Source organism: Nicotiana tomentosiformis, chromosome 6, assembly GCF_000390325.3.
Source record: "Nicotiana tomentosiformis chromosome 6, ASM39032v3, whole genome shotgun sequence".
NCBI classification, from domain to species: domain Eukaryota; kingdom Viridiplantae; phylum Streptophyta; class Magnoliopsida; order Solanales; family Solanaceae; genus Nicotiana; species Nicotiana tomentosiformis.
Genome location: NC_090817.1, coordinates 120,862,048 through 120,880,227, shown reverse-complemented (window position 1 = coordinate 120,880,227; position 18,180 = coordinate 120,862,048). Strand labels below are relative to the sequence as shown.

Below are 18,180 nucleotides of genomic sequence, written 5' to 3'. Positions count from 1 at the left end.
ACTTTTGTTGACCTAAAATTTGTATCTTGAGGGAATCAAGAATTTTCTCCATTTGATCAAGCCTACTGGTGGAACCGACTAGTTGTGCATTTGTAATGGACTTTTGTTGTAAAAATAAAATTTGGGCAACATCTGTTACAACTAGATACCGCGGATGAGATAGAAACCACTTGTCTACTGCTGACACATAGGCTTCGGATGAATCCCATTTTTGTACCATTTGCAATGGCCTTGGAGGGCTAACCACGGTAGTCCTTTATGACCTTCTGGCTTGTGGAAGGAAAACTTCTGGAAGTATATTCATGGGATATAAAATCTGTGGGAAAATTAAAGAAGTATGGGTACCTGTGGCAAAAATAATCATATCCTTCTTTTACTGGTGCGGGGAGATTTTCAACTTTATGACCATAAGCAGGCCACCACTGATGTATAAATCACCGAGGAAATTTAGAGGTTAATTATTTGCTCCAGAGGATAAACCATGAATGCTTTTCAAGTTGGTTTTAGAAGGTGAAAACATTCATCCACGCTACCTGGTAGTCATAATAATTATAAAATTGTGGATCAAAAGGCTGAGAAAGTTTTTTGTATTTGGCTGGATGGGTTCCCCATTCTTTTGGTGAGATTATTTTGTTAATCCACACCGTAGTATGTGTGACATATGATTGTGTCTGCTTTTCTTTGTGGGGTTTAAACAAGCAGGATCTGGTATCTTTGAGAATGAACTCATAGTATTTTTGGGTATGTTTGTGAGTGTTTTGGATGAAATTGGCTGAAGGGATAAGTATTTTCTTAGCTACCTCTTGGGGATCGGAATGCCAGAATTCTGGGTCAATTTGAATGAGTGGGTAGACACTTTTATTCTTAATATAAGTGGGTTCCTCGGAGGAGGAGCCTTTGCTTGAAGAAATAGATTGTGGCACTGGTGAAGAAAGTGCCTGATTGGTTGTAATTTTTGGGATGTTGGATAGACATCCAGTACCTGCAATGGGGCTTTTAGCCTCCAATATTTTTTGTGTGGTGCTTCTAACAACCATAGGAAGTGAAGAGGCCATGTGACGGTGGGCCTCCACGGGGTTGGAAGAAGATGCGTGGTTTTGTGCTGCCACATTAGAACAATAATTTTTATACAATTGGTACTGATCGCTCAGTTATTTTTTAAATAGGCCAGGCATGGTCATTTGATCTTTAATTCTCATGAGTTGGCGCCATTGCATGAATTCTTCTTCTGTCCAAGGTGAAGACATGGTCTGTGCTAGTTGAGTTTGAGCTTGTTAAGATTCTTCTTCCTCAACTAGGTCTGCCTATTTTTTGGACTGAAAATTGGAATGGGTCCTGAACTTTCTATTATATGAACTTAGGGGACTCCGCTCATGGTGTAGTCTAATGGCTTTCTGTATTTGGGCTAGCTTGGTCTAATTGCGCCTTTTGAGAGTTGCTTGGAGGCAATTGAAATGGTTAGTTATTTAGAAACAACATCTGTAGCAGTCTGTTTGGGTACTGCTTCAGTAATATTTTCCTATGGCGGAGGAAGAGCAGGTATTGGAGGATCTGAAATTTTTATTTTCTTTTTTCTTGGCATTTTATCTTCCCTGCAAGAATTCTCGGGTAAGAAAATCTGGAATAATGTTTGAGCTCCCTTTGATATATTCTATATCAAAATCAAAAATAGATAAAAATAGCTTGTCATCTAGCAAATATATGTTTATAAGAAAGATTTTGTACATCCTTTTGTAAAATAGATTTTGTAGCTTTACAATCAATTCTTAAAAAAAAATTAATTTAATAAATCAACTTAAAATTTATAAATGCACAAAATAATTGCTAATTGTAGGATAATTTTGTTGGAAATTATTCTAATGTTTTGATGCAAATGCAATAGTTTGTCCCTTGTCATCTTTTTTCTGCTTTAAAATGCCACCATAACCAATGTCTGATGCATCAGTCTCAACTATTTTGAATGCAGAAGGATCAGGGAGAGATAAGCACGGAAGGTCTTTGACTTTCAATTTGATTTCTTTGATAACGTTGGTGTGGACTGAAGTCCACAGAGGTGGAAGTTATTTCAACCTATCGTGGAGAGATTTTAGCAAATTGCTAAGGCTTAGAATGAAATCTGATACATAATTAACACATCCTAAAAATATTTGAAGCTGGGGTTTATCTAAAATTTGGTCAGGAAATTTGTCAGCAAATTGTATGGATCTTTGAATAGGGTCAATGGTTCCCTGCTGGATATTGTGCCCAAGAAATCGAATGTTGATTTGAAAAAGACTATATTTGATTTTTGATAAAACTAATCCATTTTCTTTGATAACATTAAAGAAAACCTTTAGATGTTTAAAATGTTGATCACTAATCCATTTTCTTTGATAACATTAAAGAAAGCCTTTAGATGTTTAAAATGTTGATCTTTGCTAGTAGAAAAATATTAAAATATCATCAATATAAACAATAATAAATTTTGAAAAAGGATTAAAAATATCATTTATTATCCTTTGAAATTTGGAAGGAGCATTTTTAAACCAAATGGCATTCCATTCAATTCTTATTGTCCAAATAGTACCGTAAAATCAGTTTTATACCTTTCTTTGGGATCTATTTGAATTTGTCAAAATCCTGATTTTAAATCAAATTTTGAAAAGATAGTTGCATCATAAACCCTTTGAAGTAAATCCTTTTTATTTGAAGTAGAGTATCTAATCCAGCGAAGTGCTTTGTTCAAAGGTTTATAATTGATGACTAATCGAGGACACCTCGTTCAATTTCAGAGTTTTTATTGACGTAGGCAGCACAACTCTAAGGGGATTTTCTTGGAGATATTATGCGTTTTCAAGAAGATCATCGATTTTCTTTTGACAATGGATGGTTAGCTCGTGATTTATCTGGATAGTACGAGCTTTTGTGGGGATGATGTTTTCATCAAAGTCAAGTTCGTAAGGGAGCCTAACAATGTGTTTCTTGCGATTCCAAAAGGCTGTGGATAAATCAGTACAAAGTTCTTCTTGGATTTTGGTTTCTAAAGTTTTATCTTGGATTAGAGATAAGAATCTCGAAGTTGCCGTTGTAAACTTTGGAATACTACTTCTTCTTTGAGAAAATTGATCTGTGCTTCTTTACTTTTTATGGTAGACAAGAACTTTGCCATCAGAGGTCTATCAAAAGGAAGAAAGGTTCTACCTCTTATACATTCGATTAGAATTCATTATTTTGTTATCATAAAAGGTATGAGCTCTACGATGAAGGGAGTGCCTAATATAACTAGATTAGTAAGGTATTTTACTAATAGGAAAGAACTTGAGGCTGACAATGGAGAATTTTCTTAGGAGGTTCTAACTTCAACATTGGAGAGTTTAAAGCTAATTCCTAGTTTCCCGTTGTTAGCAGCTCTAAGACCTTCTTTAGTTTTTTCAAAGAATGTGGTTGGAATGAGCCCTTCTTGTATGCCATTGAGATTTGCACCTCTATCAAATAAGGCAATGATATCCAAGGTAAAAGACTTATTGGCAATTAGGATGACTCTCATATACCATTTTCTTATGGAAATTCTGGAGAGGTAGTTGATAAAAACTTCTTGTTCAACTGGTTTAGTTTTAGTTAGTTTGGGCTCTTCAGGTTTGGTAGAGAACTGCTGGAGAACAAGACGGTCTAATTCTTGTCTAGCCTTAATTTCTTGAATTTCTTCCTTAAGGAATGCTATCTCACTTTGGAGATCTTGGATAGCTACTATCTTAGGCTTTTGGAAAGGGAATCTACTAAGGATATCAGTAATATTGTAGGTATTGGCAACTTGAGGATGATTGGAAAAGACACTAGAGGAAGATGTAGAAGGCTTATCTATTATTTGTTTGAATTGCTCGAGATAATACTTCTTTTGCTCAGAGTCTTGGAGATTGCTTATTAATTCAAGAAGAAGATCTTGTTCTTTGGAGAGAACGTTAAATGTAGGTTCCTCTTGACTAGACTCAGATGAAGGTGATTTTGTGTCATCATCTTCGAGTTGGTTAAATTGTTGTTCAAGTTCATCATCAGCAACATCAGAAGTGTCACTATCTTCTAATAAAATTTGTTCGATCTCGTAAGAACAAACTCATCTAAATCAAGATTTCTTACTTTGTTATACAACTTGCAGTATTTGGCTATATGACCTGGTTTGTTGTACTTGAAACATTTGCCAGAATTGGGAGTTTGGAAGTTTGTTGGTTTATATTTACTAAGAAAGGTTTTGGATTTAGAAGGAAACGGTTTGGTCTTCCTAAACTTGGTTACAGAAGACCTATATTTCGTAATCTCCATATCCTTGGTTGTTCGTCTCTTATGAGGCTTTTTACTACAAGGTGGTAAACCAAATTGTTCACAAAACTACCTAGATCTCGGCGAGTTTGTGTTCTATCTTTGGCTAATTGTCTTAATATCTTATCATGTCGACAAATTTTGAGAGCGACATGTTGAATGAGACTGGTAAGTTGGCCATATGTGATTTGTTCGTAAGGAATAACATCACCAGAATGCTGATTTTGGAGTTCTTCTCTAACTAAATCCTGAAGAAACTTAGGTAGGCAATCTAGGAATTTTTCTTTCCAATATGGGAGTTTTCCATAAGGTTTTTCGTATTTTCAGGTTATACCATCTGAAATCAGAAAGGGTTTTACACTTAAGGTTGTTAAGTATCTCAGAAGATCTTTCCCTAAAGATACCTGGACCACCTATGAATATTTTGATAATGGTATAAATCAGGGTGTTGGTTGAATCAGGAATGGTAAGGCCATCCTTAAGAATTGGTTCTCCCATTGACTCAACTCGGACACTTAAGAGAATTTGGTTCTTATCTTCTTCGCTAAGATGGGTATCCCACCATCCCTTAAGTTGACCTGTGAAACCTGCTACTAAGACATGGGTAGTAAGCTTGTCAGAACAACTATGAGAAGTTCGGTATGCAGTGGTTACCATAGTCATTTGTTGTAATTTGGCCAAAATATTATATTCAGGACAACTATCTATGTTCCATTCATAGATATTATTGGCATTATAATTGTTTTACATAATACTGAGTTTTTCTTTTAAGGCTACATCAGGATGGGTAGCTCTAGAATAGTATAGTCTTTTGGGGGTTGATGTCAGTTAAAAGTTCCTGTTCTAACAGGGGAAATTTCGAGGGGAGGATTGTCATGAAATTGTTCTGACTGTGAATTGGTTTCTTGGTCAGAATCTACTTCTCGGTGAACCTGTATAGAAGAATCGTTTGTTGGGGTATCCTGAGCTATCAGGGTTTTCTCAATTTCTAGGATCCTACGCTGAAGGTCACATAACTGAGGATAGTCTTTAGCTTGGTAGATCTGAAATTCCGTAGCGAAAGTTCTAGGGATCTCATAAGGTTTAAATAAAGGGATTGAAGAAATGAAGGTTTCTCATAATATATATATACCAAGTTAGTACTCCTTATACTACATACGTATTGTGGTACTTTACCTCTATTGATTTGAAATCTATGACCAACATTTGATTATCACGAATTCAAATTCTAATGAGGTTCTAGCCACCAAAGCTTAATATTGTATTAGTGGAAAAAAGGTATGACACGTTGACTATCAACAAGGTGACAGGGCATGGTACGTGGACCATCGATAAAGCGACAAGTGGAATTCTTAATTAGAAGAGTTAAAGAATGCGAAAAAGGCACGGGTGAAACACCCACGGGGTTATACTGAGAAAAGAGCTGGATCTGACAGCTGTAAAAGGAGAAACAAAAGCGGAATAAATAAAGGTTCTTAAGAAGGAATGATGCACGAACCCGTCATAAATAAGGAAGGAAAATCCATACGGGTACATGAAATCTTTAGCCATAATTATTTCTGTTATAGATGTATATGGTAACAGGCAATCAAGACAATTAATCCTATTAGTGAGTCCGAATTAAATAAGGGAACCGTTATAATTGTATGACCCTATATATGGACTGAGACCTCATTTTTAACATCAACGGATAATTATTGAAATTTATATAATCATTCTTTACTTTATTCTCAAAGTTCTAAACCGTAATTTTAGGAGTGATTACCAATCTATTTCATATTTTATTTGTCACTTATTTTCATTCCTTGATTTATTATTCAAATTGTTGGAAAAGTGAAGTAAATCTTGGTTGTCAGTAACCCGGTTTCTTCTAGATATTGACTTTGACCAAGAAATCTATTTTTGGGTTAAACAAATTGGTTCTGTTACCGGGAATCTAATAATCTGTTCACTTTCCAAACTCCATTTTTAACAACCAAGTATGTCAACCGTTAACGAGAACAACTAGCTGAAGCAACAAGGTGGAACTCCACTACACCACACACATATGGGAGCCCCTCAGCAATCCCGTGGAAGTTCACCTAAAAGGTCTGCTTCGCGCGCTGATGATCAGCAGGGAGACGACCAAACCGTGGAGCAAGATTCTCTAAAGCAATTGATTGCAGAACATGTGAACAGTGCACTCCCGGCTTTTTTCAGAGGATTACCCAATGTTGCACAAACTACTCCACCAGTTAATACAACAACTTTGGAGAACCCGCGTTCAGCTTGATAATTATGGAAGTGGAGAAATTCCTAATGAATCTCGTGATGGAGGGTCAGGTACATCAAATAATTCTAATTTACAAAGTTTAGAGCTAACTTTGCAGAAATAATTAAAGGAGCAAAACGATCGTATAGAGCAAATACATGGCGTGCCTCCCGTGATCAAAGGTGTGGATATTGACAAGTATTCAAAACAACCCTGGAAGCCAAGTGCGACACCTTTACTAATTCTCAAAAAGATTAAAATGCCTGATATTCCCAAATATGATGGAACAACTGACCCTCGAGAACATGTAATTGTGTTCACTACCGGTGTGAAAGGCAATGATTTAACCAAGCAGGAAATCGAATTAGTTTTGGTTAAAAAGTTTGGTGAAACACTCACAAAAGGAGAGTTAATGTGGTATTTTCAATTATCTGAAAATTCTATTGATTCTTTTGTAGATCTTGTAGATTCATTTATAAAAGCACATTCAAGAGCTCAAAAAGTTGAAAAAAGGATGGAAGACATCTTTAAGGTTAAACAAGGGAGTACAAAATTGCTCAGGGAATTCGTTGATAGATTCCAGCGGGAGAGGATGATGTTGCCTCGAGTACCTGATAACTCTGCGGCTATGGCATTCGCGAGCAACTTGAACGAGAAAAGTTTAGAAGCCACGGGGAGGTTAAAAGAAAGTTTGCGAGAATTTCCTGAAACAACTTGGAATGACGTGTACAATAGGTACAGTACGAAGCTGCGGATAGAAGAAGATACGGTCGCACAACCAAGGGCTGATGAAAAGCCAGGTTCGAGACGTTCAGAATCAGAAAGGAGGTCAGGTAAAAACAAGTACGAGCCATACATGGGACCTGCATGGCGAGACTCTCGATCTAAACAGGAGAATGCACTATTTGATTCAAGATCAAGGTGAAAAGATGTGAGTTCTTTATCCAGGTTCAAAAAGGAGCGGGATGCCCGAAACAATGATTACAGTACACAAGTAAGGATAGGGGATTACAGCTTTAACATCAGCACCTCTGAATTAGTGGTTGTTTTAAGAGGTATGGGGGATAAGGTGCGATGGCCAAAAGAAATGAGATCAGATACGAACAAAAGAAATCCATATTTCTGGTGTGAGTTTCATAATGATCATGGCCATAGAATAACAGATTGTAGGTGTTTGCAAGGAGAGGTCGAACATTTATTGAAGCAGGGCTATCTTACTGATCTATTCAGTGAGAAAGGGAGACAATCATACATGAAGAACAGACAGGAACCCCCAAAACCTCCATCAACAAAAAGAACAGTCAACATTATAACTGGAGGAGATAAGGTCAATGATGTAACATATACAGCAGTGAAAAAGACATCAAAAGTCACTGCCACTCACGGAAAGCGAGTTCACCAAGTCTTGGATGGCGACAGTATAACAACGATGCACTGGTAATATCTTTACTTGTACATGATACTAATGTAAAATGAGTTTTGATTGATCCAGGTAGCTCAGTGAATATCATTTTACTGAGGGTGGTAAATGAAATGCAAGCTAATGATAAGGTCATACCAAAAATACGGTCCTTGTTTGAGTTTGATAATTCAAGCGTTGTTACGAAAGGGGAAGTTGTTCCTACCACATTTGCAGAAGGGGTCATCAAGGATACAAAGTTCCAGGTGATAGACGCGGACATGACCTATAACATAATTCTAGGAAGACCATGGATTCATGATATGGACGTTGTCCCATCCACATTACATCAAGTTATCAAATTTTCTTCACAGTGGGGAATCCGTCGAATCCGCAGAGATCAACAAGCTTCACGAAGTATCAACTCAGTGGTGATTGAAAGCACATAAGCTAATGATGCAGATGCGAAATAGCAATTATAGAATTCAGTTGAGGACATTGCTGTTAAAACCTCAACTGAAGACACACAAGGACAGATTGATGTCGACTCGAGACCCGATGTGATTTAAGAGCCAGAGTAAAATGAGAACATTAAAACAACTACCGAGGAACTCGAAGCTATAATATTATTTGTCCACTATCCAGACAGAAAAGTTTACATCATAGCAAATTTGAGCCCAGAAATAAAAGGTAAGTTATTTGAATTTTTACATGCTAACACGGATTGCTTTACTTGGTCACACTCAGATATGATAAGTATACCACCGGAGGTGATGAATCATAAGCTAAATGAGGATCCATTACACCCACCTGTCAAGCAGAAGAAAGGAAGCAAGGGTCCTTCAAAAATCAAGTGATCCAGGATGAGGTACAAAAGCTTTTGAAAATTGATTCAATACGAGAGGTAAAGTACCATGACTGGTTAGCTAATACCGTTGTGGTTCCAAAAAAGAATAGAAAATGGCGAATTTGCGTAGACAATACTGATTTAAATAAGGCTTGTCCTAAAGATTCATTTTCTTTACCGCATATAGATCAGTTAATTGATTCTACTACAGGTCATAAACTTTTAAGTTTTTTAGATGCATATTCAGGATATAACTAAATAAAAATGGACCCTCTAGATGAAGAAAAAATTTCGTTTATCATAGACAGGAGGACTTATCATTACAAAGTCATGCCAATTGGCTTAAAAATGCTGGAGCCACATATCAAAGATTGATGACTAAAATATTTCAAGAACACCTGGGAAAAACCATGAAAATATGCATAGACGATATGTTGGTCAAGTCAACACATGCGGGGGATCATTTTCAACACTTATCAGACACCTTTGGGATTCTACACTTATCAGGCACCTTTGAGATTCTCCGCAAGTACAATAAAAAGTTAAACCCGAAAAAATATGCTTTTGGCGTGGCTTCGATTAAGTTTTTAAGTTTTTTTGTTTCTAATAGAGGTATTGAAGTGAATCGCGCACAAATCAAAGCTATTGAGTACATACCAAATATACTCACGAGCAAGAAAGAATTGCAGAGATTAACAGGCAGGATAGCAACTCTGGAAAGATTTATATGAAAGTCATCAGAAAAAAGTTTTAAAAGCAAAATCAGTTTGAATGGATTGACGAGTGCCTGTGAACAACTAATTTTTGACCACATCCAAATTCTATACTATTTTAGTGTAAATATTTTTTTTTAGGTCTGATATTTTAAGCTTTTATTTTACTTTTTATGGGTTGTTTTTAAAAATTACAAAAACAAAATAAAAACAATTCACATACTTATAGTAAAATTTTATTTCTATTTGTAAAGAGAAAAAAGAAAATTTACAAACAATATTTGGTTTTTTTTAATTAGAATTTTATTAAGTAAGCTATAGAATCTTTCTTAGTATCATTTAAAGTACATGTAAATATTTAGTTTTCGTATATTGTAAGAAATATTGGTTAATCTTCTTATCTTTATAATTTAATTTATCTTTAAAAATAATAAAGAAAAAAAAAGCAACTATCCCCATCCCACACTTGATAGGAAGATGTGGAGGTCGAGTATTAGGGTTGTAGGTTAGGATGTAGTTGAGTCGTGCCTTATTTCATACCATTGTGGGACTAGCCATGTAGAATTTTTGTCTAATATAACTAGTGGCAATGTTGTGTCTTACTATTTCGCTTTTCAGTGCAGGTCCTATTTACTAGCTATCGCTTTTGCTTTGCATCTTTCTTCTAGATTTCATGGTGTTCCTATTTTTCTTATGATTGTTGTGATGATACTAATATTGTCTCTCTTTGCTTTGCATCTTTTTTCTGGATTTCATGGTGTTCCTATTTTTCCTTTGATTGCTATTGTGATACTAATATTGTCTCTTTTTTGTCCTTTTGTCTTTTTATTTTTTTTAGCCGAGGGTCTTTCAGAAACAGTCTCTCTACTCCTTCGGGGTAGGGGTAAGGTCTGCGTACACACTATCCTCCCCAGACCCTATTAGTGAAATTTTACTGGGTTGTTGTTGTTGTTATCTCAATCCCATAATCCTCATTTTTAGCCTAAAACTCCCCACCAGCTCACGTCTCTCACCCTCACTTCCCATTTCCCCACTCATCTCACCATTAACCCACACATCTATATATAATACACACAATTCACATAAAGAAGGGGGGAGGGGGCACAATATTTTGAAAGAGAGAAGTTTGAACCAATCTGAAAACGAAAAAGGCAGTAACTAAGTAAAGACTCAAAAGAACTATTTGTTTGAGTTTTGAAGTTTCGTTTGTTGTTCGGGGTTCGTATAGTACGTGTTCTGCAGGTATTCACAAGGAATTTAAGGTTCGTCTATGTTTTTAAGTCCTACTTTGATATTTTTAAATAAAGCTTGATATTGGTTCTCTTAAGTTATACTTGAATTGTCAATATGTGGATATCGTGCCTTTGCTCGAGACTTTGGCTACTGTCTTTTGGATATGTAATTATTTTATCTCAATAAGTTTACTTAGATTGATAGCACATTTTATCACCATATTTTATTCATTTGTGACTTTTTCTTTATGAGATCTCATAATTTCTTGCTAAACAAAGTTGGGAACGTTTGCATTTTTATTCAAATTCCATGAGTAGGATTAACTAAAAATATCATACTGGCATGAATTTTGCATCTCGTGGTTGAAGTTTTAAGGATGTCCAATTATTAAATAATCTAGTATGATTCATTTAGGTCTTTGTCAGGTTATGACCCTTTAAAAGGTTTTTTTTCTTTCTCGTCTATTTTAGGTGTAACTAAAAATTATTTTGACATCACACAACCACAAACTTAAGAGGTCGTCAATTGAACTAAGAATCAAGGATGGTGTTTTAGTTTTCATGAAACTGAGGTATTAAATATTTTTATAAGTTAATTGTCTAGCCTTAGGAATATGTTAATAATTATGAATGTTTTCATTAATGGAAAGAAGCTTGAAGTATGTTCTAGTCTTCGTGTGAGTCAAATCTGATTTTGTTTAGTAAAAAAAAAATCTTTAGAGTTGTTTATGTCTAGAGCATATTGATTACAAACAACAACAACAACATACCCAGTAAAATTTTATTAGTGGGGTTTGGGGAGGGTAGAGTGTACGCAAACTTTATCCCTACCCCGGAAGGGTAGAGAGGCTGTTTCCGGGAGATCCTCGGCTCAACAAAAGAGACAATAATATCAAAAAAGAAACGAAATAAAAGATCTGTAACTACAAAAGAAGCCAGAGAAGTAATAATATCATCTTAAGAGACACCAAATAAGTGGAAGGGAATGCAATAACACAATACTAGACAAAACAACAAAATAGTGTGAACACAACATAGACCGCTAACAGACATAGACAAAAATCTATTAGACTACCCGGTACAAAGAGGGAAAAACTCTCTACTACCCCTAGCCTATAACCCTAATGCTCGACCTCCACACGTTCCTATTCAGAGCCATGTCCTCAGAAATCTGAAGTCGTGCCATGTCCTGCCTGATTACCTCGCCCCAATACTTCTTAGGTCACCATCTACCTCTTCTCGTGCCTGCCAAAGCCAACCATTTGCACCTCCTAACCGGGACATCTATGGTTCTCCTCCCCACATGCACGAACCATCTAAGCCTCGCTTCCCGCATCTTGTCGACCATGGGAGCAATGCCCACCCTCTCCCGAAAATTTTCATTCCTTATCTTATCCAGTTTAGTAAGCCCACGCATCCATCTCAACATCCTCATTTCGGCTACTTTCATCTTCTGGATATGTAAATTCTTAACTGGCCAACACTCGTCCCCATATAATATAGATGACCTAACCACCGCTCTGTAGAACTTACCTTTGAGTTTCGGTGGCACCTTCTTATCACACAGGACTCCAGACGCTAATCGCCATTTCATCCACCCCACCCTAATACGATGCGTGACATCCCTGTCGATCTCCTCATCTCCCTGGATAATTGACCCTAGGTACTTGAAACTTTCTCTCTTGGGGATGACTTGTGAGTCGAGCCTCACTACCACATCTACTTCCCCCGTCACGCCGCTGAATTTACACTCCATATATTTCGTCTTAGTCCTAATCAACTTGAAACCTTTGGACTCCAGGGCCTGCCTCCAGATCTCCAGTCTCTCATTAACACCGCTACGCATCTCATTAATCAGAACTATATCATCAGCGAACAATATACACCATGACACTTCCCCTTGAATATGGTGTGTCAGGGCATCCATCGCCAATATAAATAAGAACGGGCTAAGCGCAGATCCTTGGTGTAACCCCATAACCACCGGAAAAAGCTCAGAGTCACCTCCCGCAGTCCTGACCCGAGTCTTAGCTCCATCATACATATTCTTTATCAATCTAATATACGCTACCGGCACCCCTTTCACCTTCAGGCATCTCCAAAGAACGTCCCTAAGGGCCTTGTCATACGCCTTCTCTAGGTCAATAAACACCATGTGAAAATCCCTCTTCCTATCCCTGTACTATTCCACCAACCTGATACGGTGGATAGCTTCCGTAGTAGAACGACCCGGCATGAACCCAAACTGATATTCAGTAATAGACACCGCCCTCCTCACCCTCCCTTCCACCACCCTCTCCCAAACTTTCATAGTATGACTTAACAACTTGATGCCCCTATGTTGTTACAATTCTGGATATCACCTTTGTTCTTGAACAACAGAATCATCATACTACATTTCCACTCATTTGGCATCCTCGTCGTCCTGAAAATAACATTAAACAACCCAGTCAGCCACTCTAAGCCTGCTCTACCCACATACCTCCAAAATTCTACTGGAATCTCGTTTGGTCCGGTCGCTTTGCCCCGACTCATCTTACACATAGCTCTCACTACCTCCTCAACCTTAATACGCCTACAGTACCCAAAGTCTCGGTGACTTTCGGAATGTCCCAACTCACCTAGCATGATGTTACCGCTCCCCTCTTCATTCAGAAGTTTATTAAAGTATGTCTGTCATCTACGCTTAATATAGGACTCTTTTGTCAATACTCTACCTTCCTCGTCTTTGATGCACCTCACTTGATCCAGGTCACGAGCCTTTCTCTCTCTCTCTCTCTCTCTCTCTCTCTATCTCTCTATTTCTCTCTCTCTCTCTCTCTTTGGCCAGCCGAATAACTTCTTGTCCCCACCTTTTCCTCCTAGTTCCTCATATAACCGACCAAACACAGCAGTCTTAGCCTCTGTGACCGCTAATTTTGCCTCCTTCCTAGCTTCCTTATACCTTACTCTGTTTGCTCTCCTCTGCTCCTCATCGGTGCTCTCCACTAACATAAGGTACGCCGTTTTCTTTGCTTCTACTTTACCTTGGACCATATCATTGCACCACCAGTCGCCTCGGTGCCCGCCATAGTAGCTGTTCGAGACCCCTAACACCTCTCTCGCCGCCTCCCTTATACAGTCTATCGTCGCCGTCCACATAGCGCTAGAATCCCCACCACTCTTCTAGGCACCCATAGCCATCAGCTTCCCCTCCAACTCATGCGTATTATCCTTAGCCAAAGCACCCCACCTGATCCTCGGTTGACCCCGTACAAACCTCTTCTTCCTCTTTATCACGATACAGACGTCCATCACCAGGAGCCTATGTTGAGTCGCGAGGTTCTCACTCGGGATCACCTTACAATCCTCGCACAACCCCCTATCACACCTCCTGAGGAGGATATAATCAATCTGGGTCTTAGCCATCATACTTCGAAAAGTAACCAAATACTCCTCCCTCTTCGGAAAAGTAGAGTTCGCGATCACCAACTCAAAAGCCCTAGCAAAATCCAAGAGAGAAGTACCTCCTCCGTTCCTATCCCTAAAGCCAAAGCCACCGTGCACCTCACCATAACCTCCAGTAGACGACCCAATATGACCATTGAAATCTCCTCTTATAAATAACTTCTCTGTTGCCGGAATACCCTGCACCACCTCATCCAACCCCTCCCAGAAATGCCTCTTAACCTCCTCGTCCAAGCCCGATTGCGGCGCGTACGCACTAACGACATTCAGAGTGCTCCCTCAAACTACTAACTTAAGCGCCATCAATCTATCATTCACCCGCCTAACCTCAACCACTGACTCCCTGAGCTCCCTATCTAGTTTTTCTACAAAATACCCACTCCGTTCTTGCCCTTCATGCGTCCTGAGTACCACAATTTAAACCCGTCTGCATTCCTTACCTTCGATCCTACCCACCTGGTCTCCTGAACATAAGCTATATTGACCTTCTTATTCTGGAGAATCTTCGCCAGCTCTATGGACTTACCCGTCAACGTCCCTATATTTCACGATCCAATCCTCAAACTGCAGGATCCCTTGTTGCCTTTACCCCTCTCTATACCCCGACCCACCCCCTAACCCATGTCCTACCCCGGCCCTACCACCCGCCCACCCCGAGGACATGACCCTACTCTGCCATTACAAACCACAACTGTTATACCTGCGGTGGTCTAGACAACAATGCAACTACAGACAAGCAAAGGTCTAAACTCGAAGGTAACAAATATCACGAACAACTACAACAACAACTTAAGTAACATAGGCGAAAGATAAATAAGTGACGGGAGGTACTAATTCCCACGAATAGAACCCGGACTTTTGACTTGCTATACTCCCGATGCTGTGGAACCCGACGTCTAGTCCTTGTGACTACAAACCGGCCTGCTCTGTTGCGTTTGCTCGTACACCTCCCACCCATCCCGAAACATCCACCAACAAAGTGCTACCTGAAAAACACACAACACACAACGAAACCAAGAAAAAGAGACGAGTGCGGGACTGCCACCGTCACCACTGGTGACACACAGATCTGATGCTGGCCCGACTCGCCGGACAGGATGTCGCCAAAAAACAGTGACGATCCGTGAAATAGTGGAGCGACGCCGAAAAAAGAAGAAGATAGATGGAAAAAGTATTAAGGAGGAAGGGAAGCATAGAGGAGGGGGTTGGGGTTGAAGCCGGAAAAAGAATAAGAGAGACGGAGCGGTGCCGGTGGAGCGACGATCGCCGGCCTAGTTACTGCTAGGGTTAAGAAGGGGGAGAAAGAAAAGGGGGAAGAAAGAGAGAAAGGAGGAGAGAGAGAGAGAGAGAGAGAGGAGAGAGAGAGATAGGGGTGTGCTTACCTGGTTTACCCGACCACGCCGATGCCTGTGCTGGAGAAATTCGTCGGCGTAGGTTACCATTAGATTTAGACTTATCGAAGAGAGAGAGTACTCGAGAAGAGAGAGAGTCATATCAATGCCTTCAAAATACTAAAATTCTCACTATTTCAGATATAATAATCTAACTAAAAAGAATAATTTTAAGAGCAGAGAGATACTATTATTTATATTAATTTAATCTAGCACTAATAAGCTGGTTTGTTTTATTATTTATCAAATCAATGCCATATTTAAATATTTGTATTAGTCTAGTATATCTTCTACACATAACAAATAATTGTGAGAAAGGAAATGAGCCATGAACTAATTCAAGACTCGTTGCAATAAGTAATAAAATATACAAATAAATGTCTCGAATCTGAAGAGACAAAAATAAATGAAATACTCTAAATATGCTAGAAAGTTTTAGACGCACTTTAAATATTAGCCCATGTGTTCATACCTGAACCTTGGATTGATATGCTTGAATAATAAAAGGATCATGTGCGCATTCCCGCGTCTCGATGCCTTTAAATTTAAAATAATTATGTTTTGACCATGTGTACATTCCGTACCTTGGTTTAACATTCAATTTCAGATAAATACCTTGTGTTCATACCTCATTTAGGTCAAAATAACTAATAAAATACAATAATTAATTAAGTGATAATAGGCAAATTATAATCAATAAAATACAAGAATAGTCAAGAATTGATTTAAGCCGGACATTAGTCAATAGAAGCGACTGTGTCAGAACCACGAGACTCGAGGGGTGCCTTACACCTTCCCCTCGGTCAACAGAATTTCTTACTCAGTCTTCTATTTTCGTAGACCATAAATTAGGAGTCAAACCTTCCATTTGATGAGGTATTCAAATAAAATGTGACTTGTAACACCAAAACTCAATTCCAAGTGGCGACTCTAAATAATAAACAATCCCTTTTCAAAACGTCACTTCAATTGGAAAAACTCTTCTAACTCTACCTCGTAATAGGGTTATGCGGGGGGAAAAGAGGTGTGACAGTGCCGACAAGCTCTCAAGGACCTAAAGGCGTATCTATCATATCCGCCTTTGTTAGCCAACCCAAAAGATAGTGAAAGATTGCTTATTTACCGCATTGTGTCAAAAGTAGCGGTAAGTGCGGTGTTGGTACGAGAAGATAAAGGTAAACAATCCCCAATTTATTATATTAGTAAGTTTTTACTAGATGATGAGACACGATATCCACACCTAGAAAAGCTTGTTTTAGCGTTAATTATGGGATCAAGGAAGTTACGACCTTACTTTCAATGTCATCCTATTTCTGTTATAACGGCTTTCCCCCCCTAAGAAACATGCTGCATAAATAGGAATTATCAGGTAGATTAGCTAAATGGTCAATAGAACTTAGTGAGTATGATATCATATATCAGCCTAGAACTGCAATAAAATCGCAGGTGTTAGCAGATTTTGTAGCGGATTTTAGCACAAATTTAGTTCTTGAAGCAGAGAAGGAACTACAGGTGTTTACCAGAGCTAATCCGGAGATTTGGACCCTATTTACTTACGGTTCCTCAAATGTTAAAGGAGAAGGATTAGGAATTATTTTAATTTTACCCTCAGGTGAAGTCATAAGACAAGCAATAAAAAATTATCCAATCATTAACAATGAGGTAGAGTATGAAGCTGTGATTGCAGGCATGGAACTAGCACAAAAACTTGATATCGAACAAATTGTGATTAACAATGACTCGCAGCTGGTGGTTAATCAAATGCAGGGGACTTATATGGCAAGAGAAACGCGAATGCAGCTACACCTGGAAAAGGTACGAGAATTGCTTATACAATTTTAGACATGGAAAGCCGTACAAATACCCAGGGAGGAAAATGCAAAAGCAGACGCATTGGCGAATCTCGCGTCTATCGCAGATGTAATAATCGCAGATGTAATAATCGCAGAATATGCCATTGTGATACATTTGTTTCATTCGGCACTCGATCAAACCAAGAGTGAGATAAATTTTAATAATTTAACTTGGGATTGGAGAAACGAATTTGTAAACTTTTTACAGCATGGTATCTTGCCTGAAGATAAGAAGAAATCACAATTGCTACGGCTGAAAGCTGCATGATATTGCTTAATTCGTGAAAATTTATATCGTAAAATGTTTGGTGAACCTTTAATACGGTGCCTCGGACCATCACAAACAGAGTATGTAATAAGAGAAGTACATGAGGGGCATTGCGGAAATCACGTCGGGGGAAGATCATTAATGAAAACATTAATAAGGGTAGGATATTATTGGCCAAAAAATGAAAGAAGAAGCAGAAAACTTTGTAGCCATGTGCGATAAATGTCAACTATATGCCAATAACATGCACCAACCGGCAGAGCTGTTGCATTCAGTTATTTCACCATGGCCCTTAATGAAATGGGGCATGGACATCGTAGGGTCGTTGCCTCAAGCTAAACAAAAACCTCAAGCTAAAGGAAAGGTACGGTTTCTGTTAGTTTTAACTGATTATTTCTCAAAATGGGTAGAAATAGGAGCTTTTAAACAGGTGCAAGAAAAAGAAGTTAGGGATTTCATTTGGAGAAATATTATATGCCAATTTGG

At 38.3% G+C, this 18,180-nt stretch overlaps 3 protein-coding genes across 3 annotated transcripts; 1 reads left to right on the top strand and 2 right to left on the bottom strand.

Annotated features, from left to right (window-relative positions):
• Window positions 1-7,601: 7,601 nt before the first annotated feature.
• Window positions 7,602-8,392, top strand: LOC104097011 (uncharacterized). The gene is made up of 2 exons (XM_009603508.2): window positions 7,602-7,962; window positions 8,037-8,392. Exons 1-2 carry the CDS (start codon window positions 7,602-7,604, stop codon window positions 8,390-8,392), a joined length of 717 nt encoding a protein of 238 aa, XP_009601803.2.
• A 5,133-nt stretch (window positions 8,393-13,525) lies between these two features.
• Window positions 13,526-13,876, bottom strand: LOC138894671 (uncharacterized). Its single transcript, XM_070179389.1, has one exon. It carries the CDS (start codon window positions 13,874-13,876, stop codon window positions 13,526-13,528), a length of 351 nt encoding a protein of 116 aa, XP_070035490.1.
• A 24-nt stretch (window positions 13,877-13,900) lies between these two features.
• LOC104097009 (uncharacterized) lies at window positions 13,901-15,624 on the bottom strand. The gene is made up of 3 exons (XM_070179388.1): window positions 15,565-15,624; window positions 15,100-15,168; window positions 13,901-14,362 (listed from the first exon to the last, which is right to left on the bottom strand). Exons 1-3 carry the CDS (start codon window positions 15,622-15,624, stop codon window positions 13,901-13,903), a joined length of 591 nt encoding a protein of 196 aa, XP_070035489.1.
• Between the last annotated feature and the right edge of the window lie 2,556 nt (window positions 15,625-18,180).

What these genes read in the sequence shown, in the direction of transcription:
- LOC138894671 (XM_070179389.1), bottom strand. Translation starts at nt 13,876, where the DNA reads ATGTGGACGGCGACGATAGACTGTATAAGGGAGGCGGCGAGAGAGGTG.
- LOC104097009 (XM_070179388.1), bottom strand. Translation starts at nt 15,624, where the DNA reads ATGGTAACCTACGCCGACGAATTTCTCCAGCACAGGCATCGGCGTGGT. An exon ending in GGCGTGGTCGGGTAAACCAG is followed by an intron (nt 15,169 to 15,564) that starts GTAAGCACACCC and finishes TGTGTTTTTCAG; the next exon opens with GTAGCACTTTGTTGGTGGAT. An exon ending in AAACGCAACAGAGCAGGCCG is followed by an intron (nt 14,363 to 15,099) that starts GTTTGTAGTCAC and finishes GAGGTGGTGCAG; the next exon opens with GGTATTCCGGCAACAGAGAA.
- LOC104097011 (XM_009603508.2), top strand. Translation starts at nt 7,602, where the DNA reads ATGGGGGATAAGGTGCGATGGCCAAAAGAAATGAGATCAGATACGAAC. An exon ending in CCAAGTCTTGGATGGCGACA is followed by an intron (nt 7,963 to 8,036) that starts GTATAACAACGA and finishes TGATTGATCCAG; the next exon opens with GTAGCTCAGTGAATATCATT.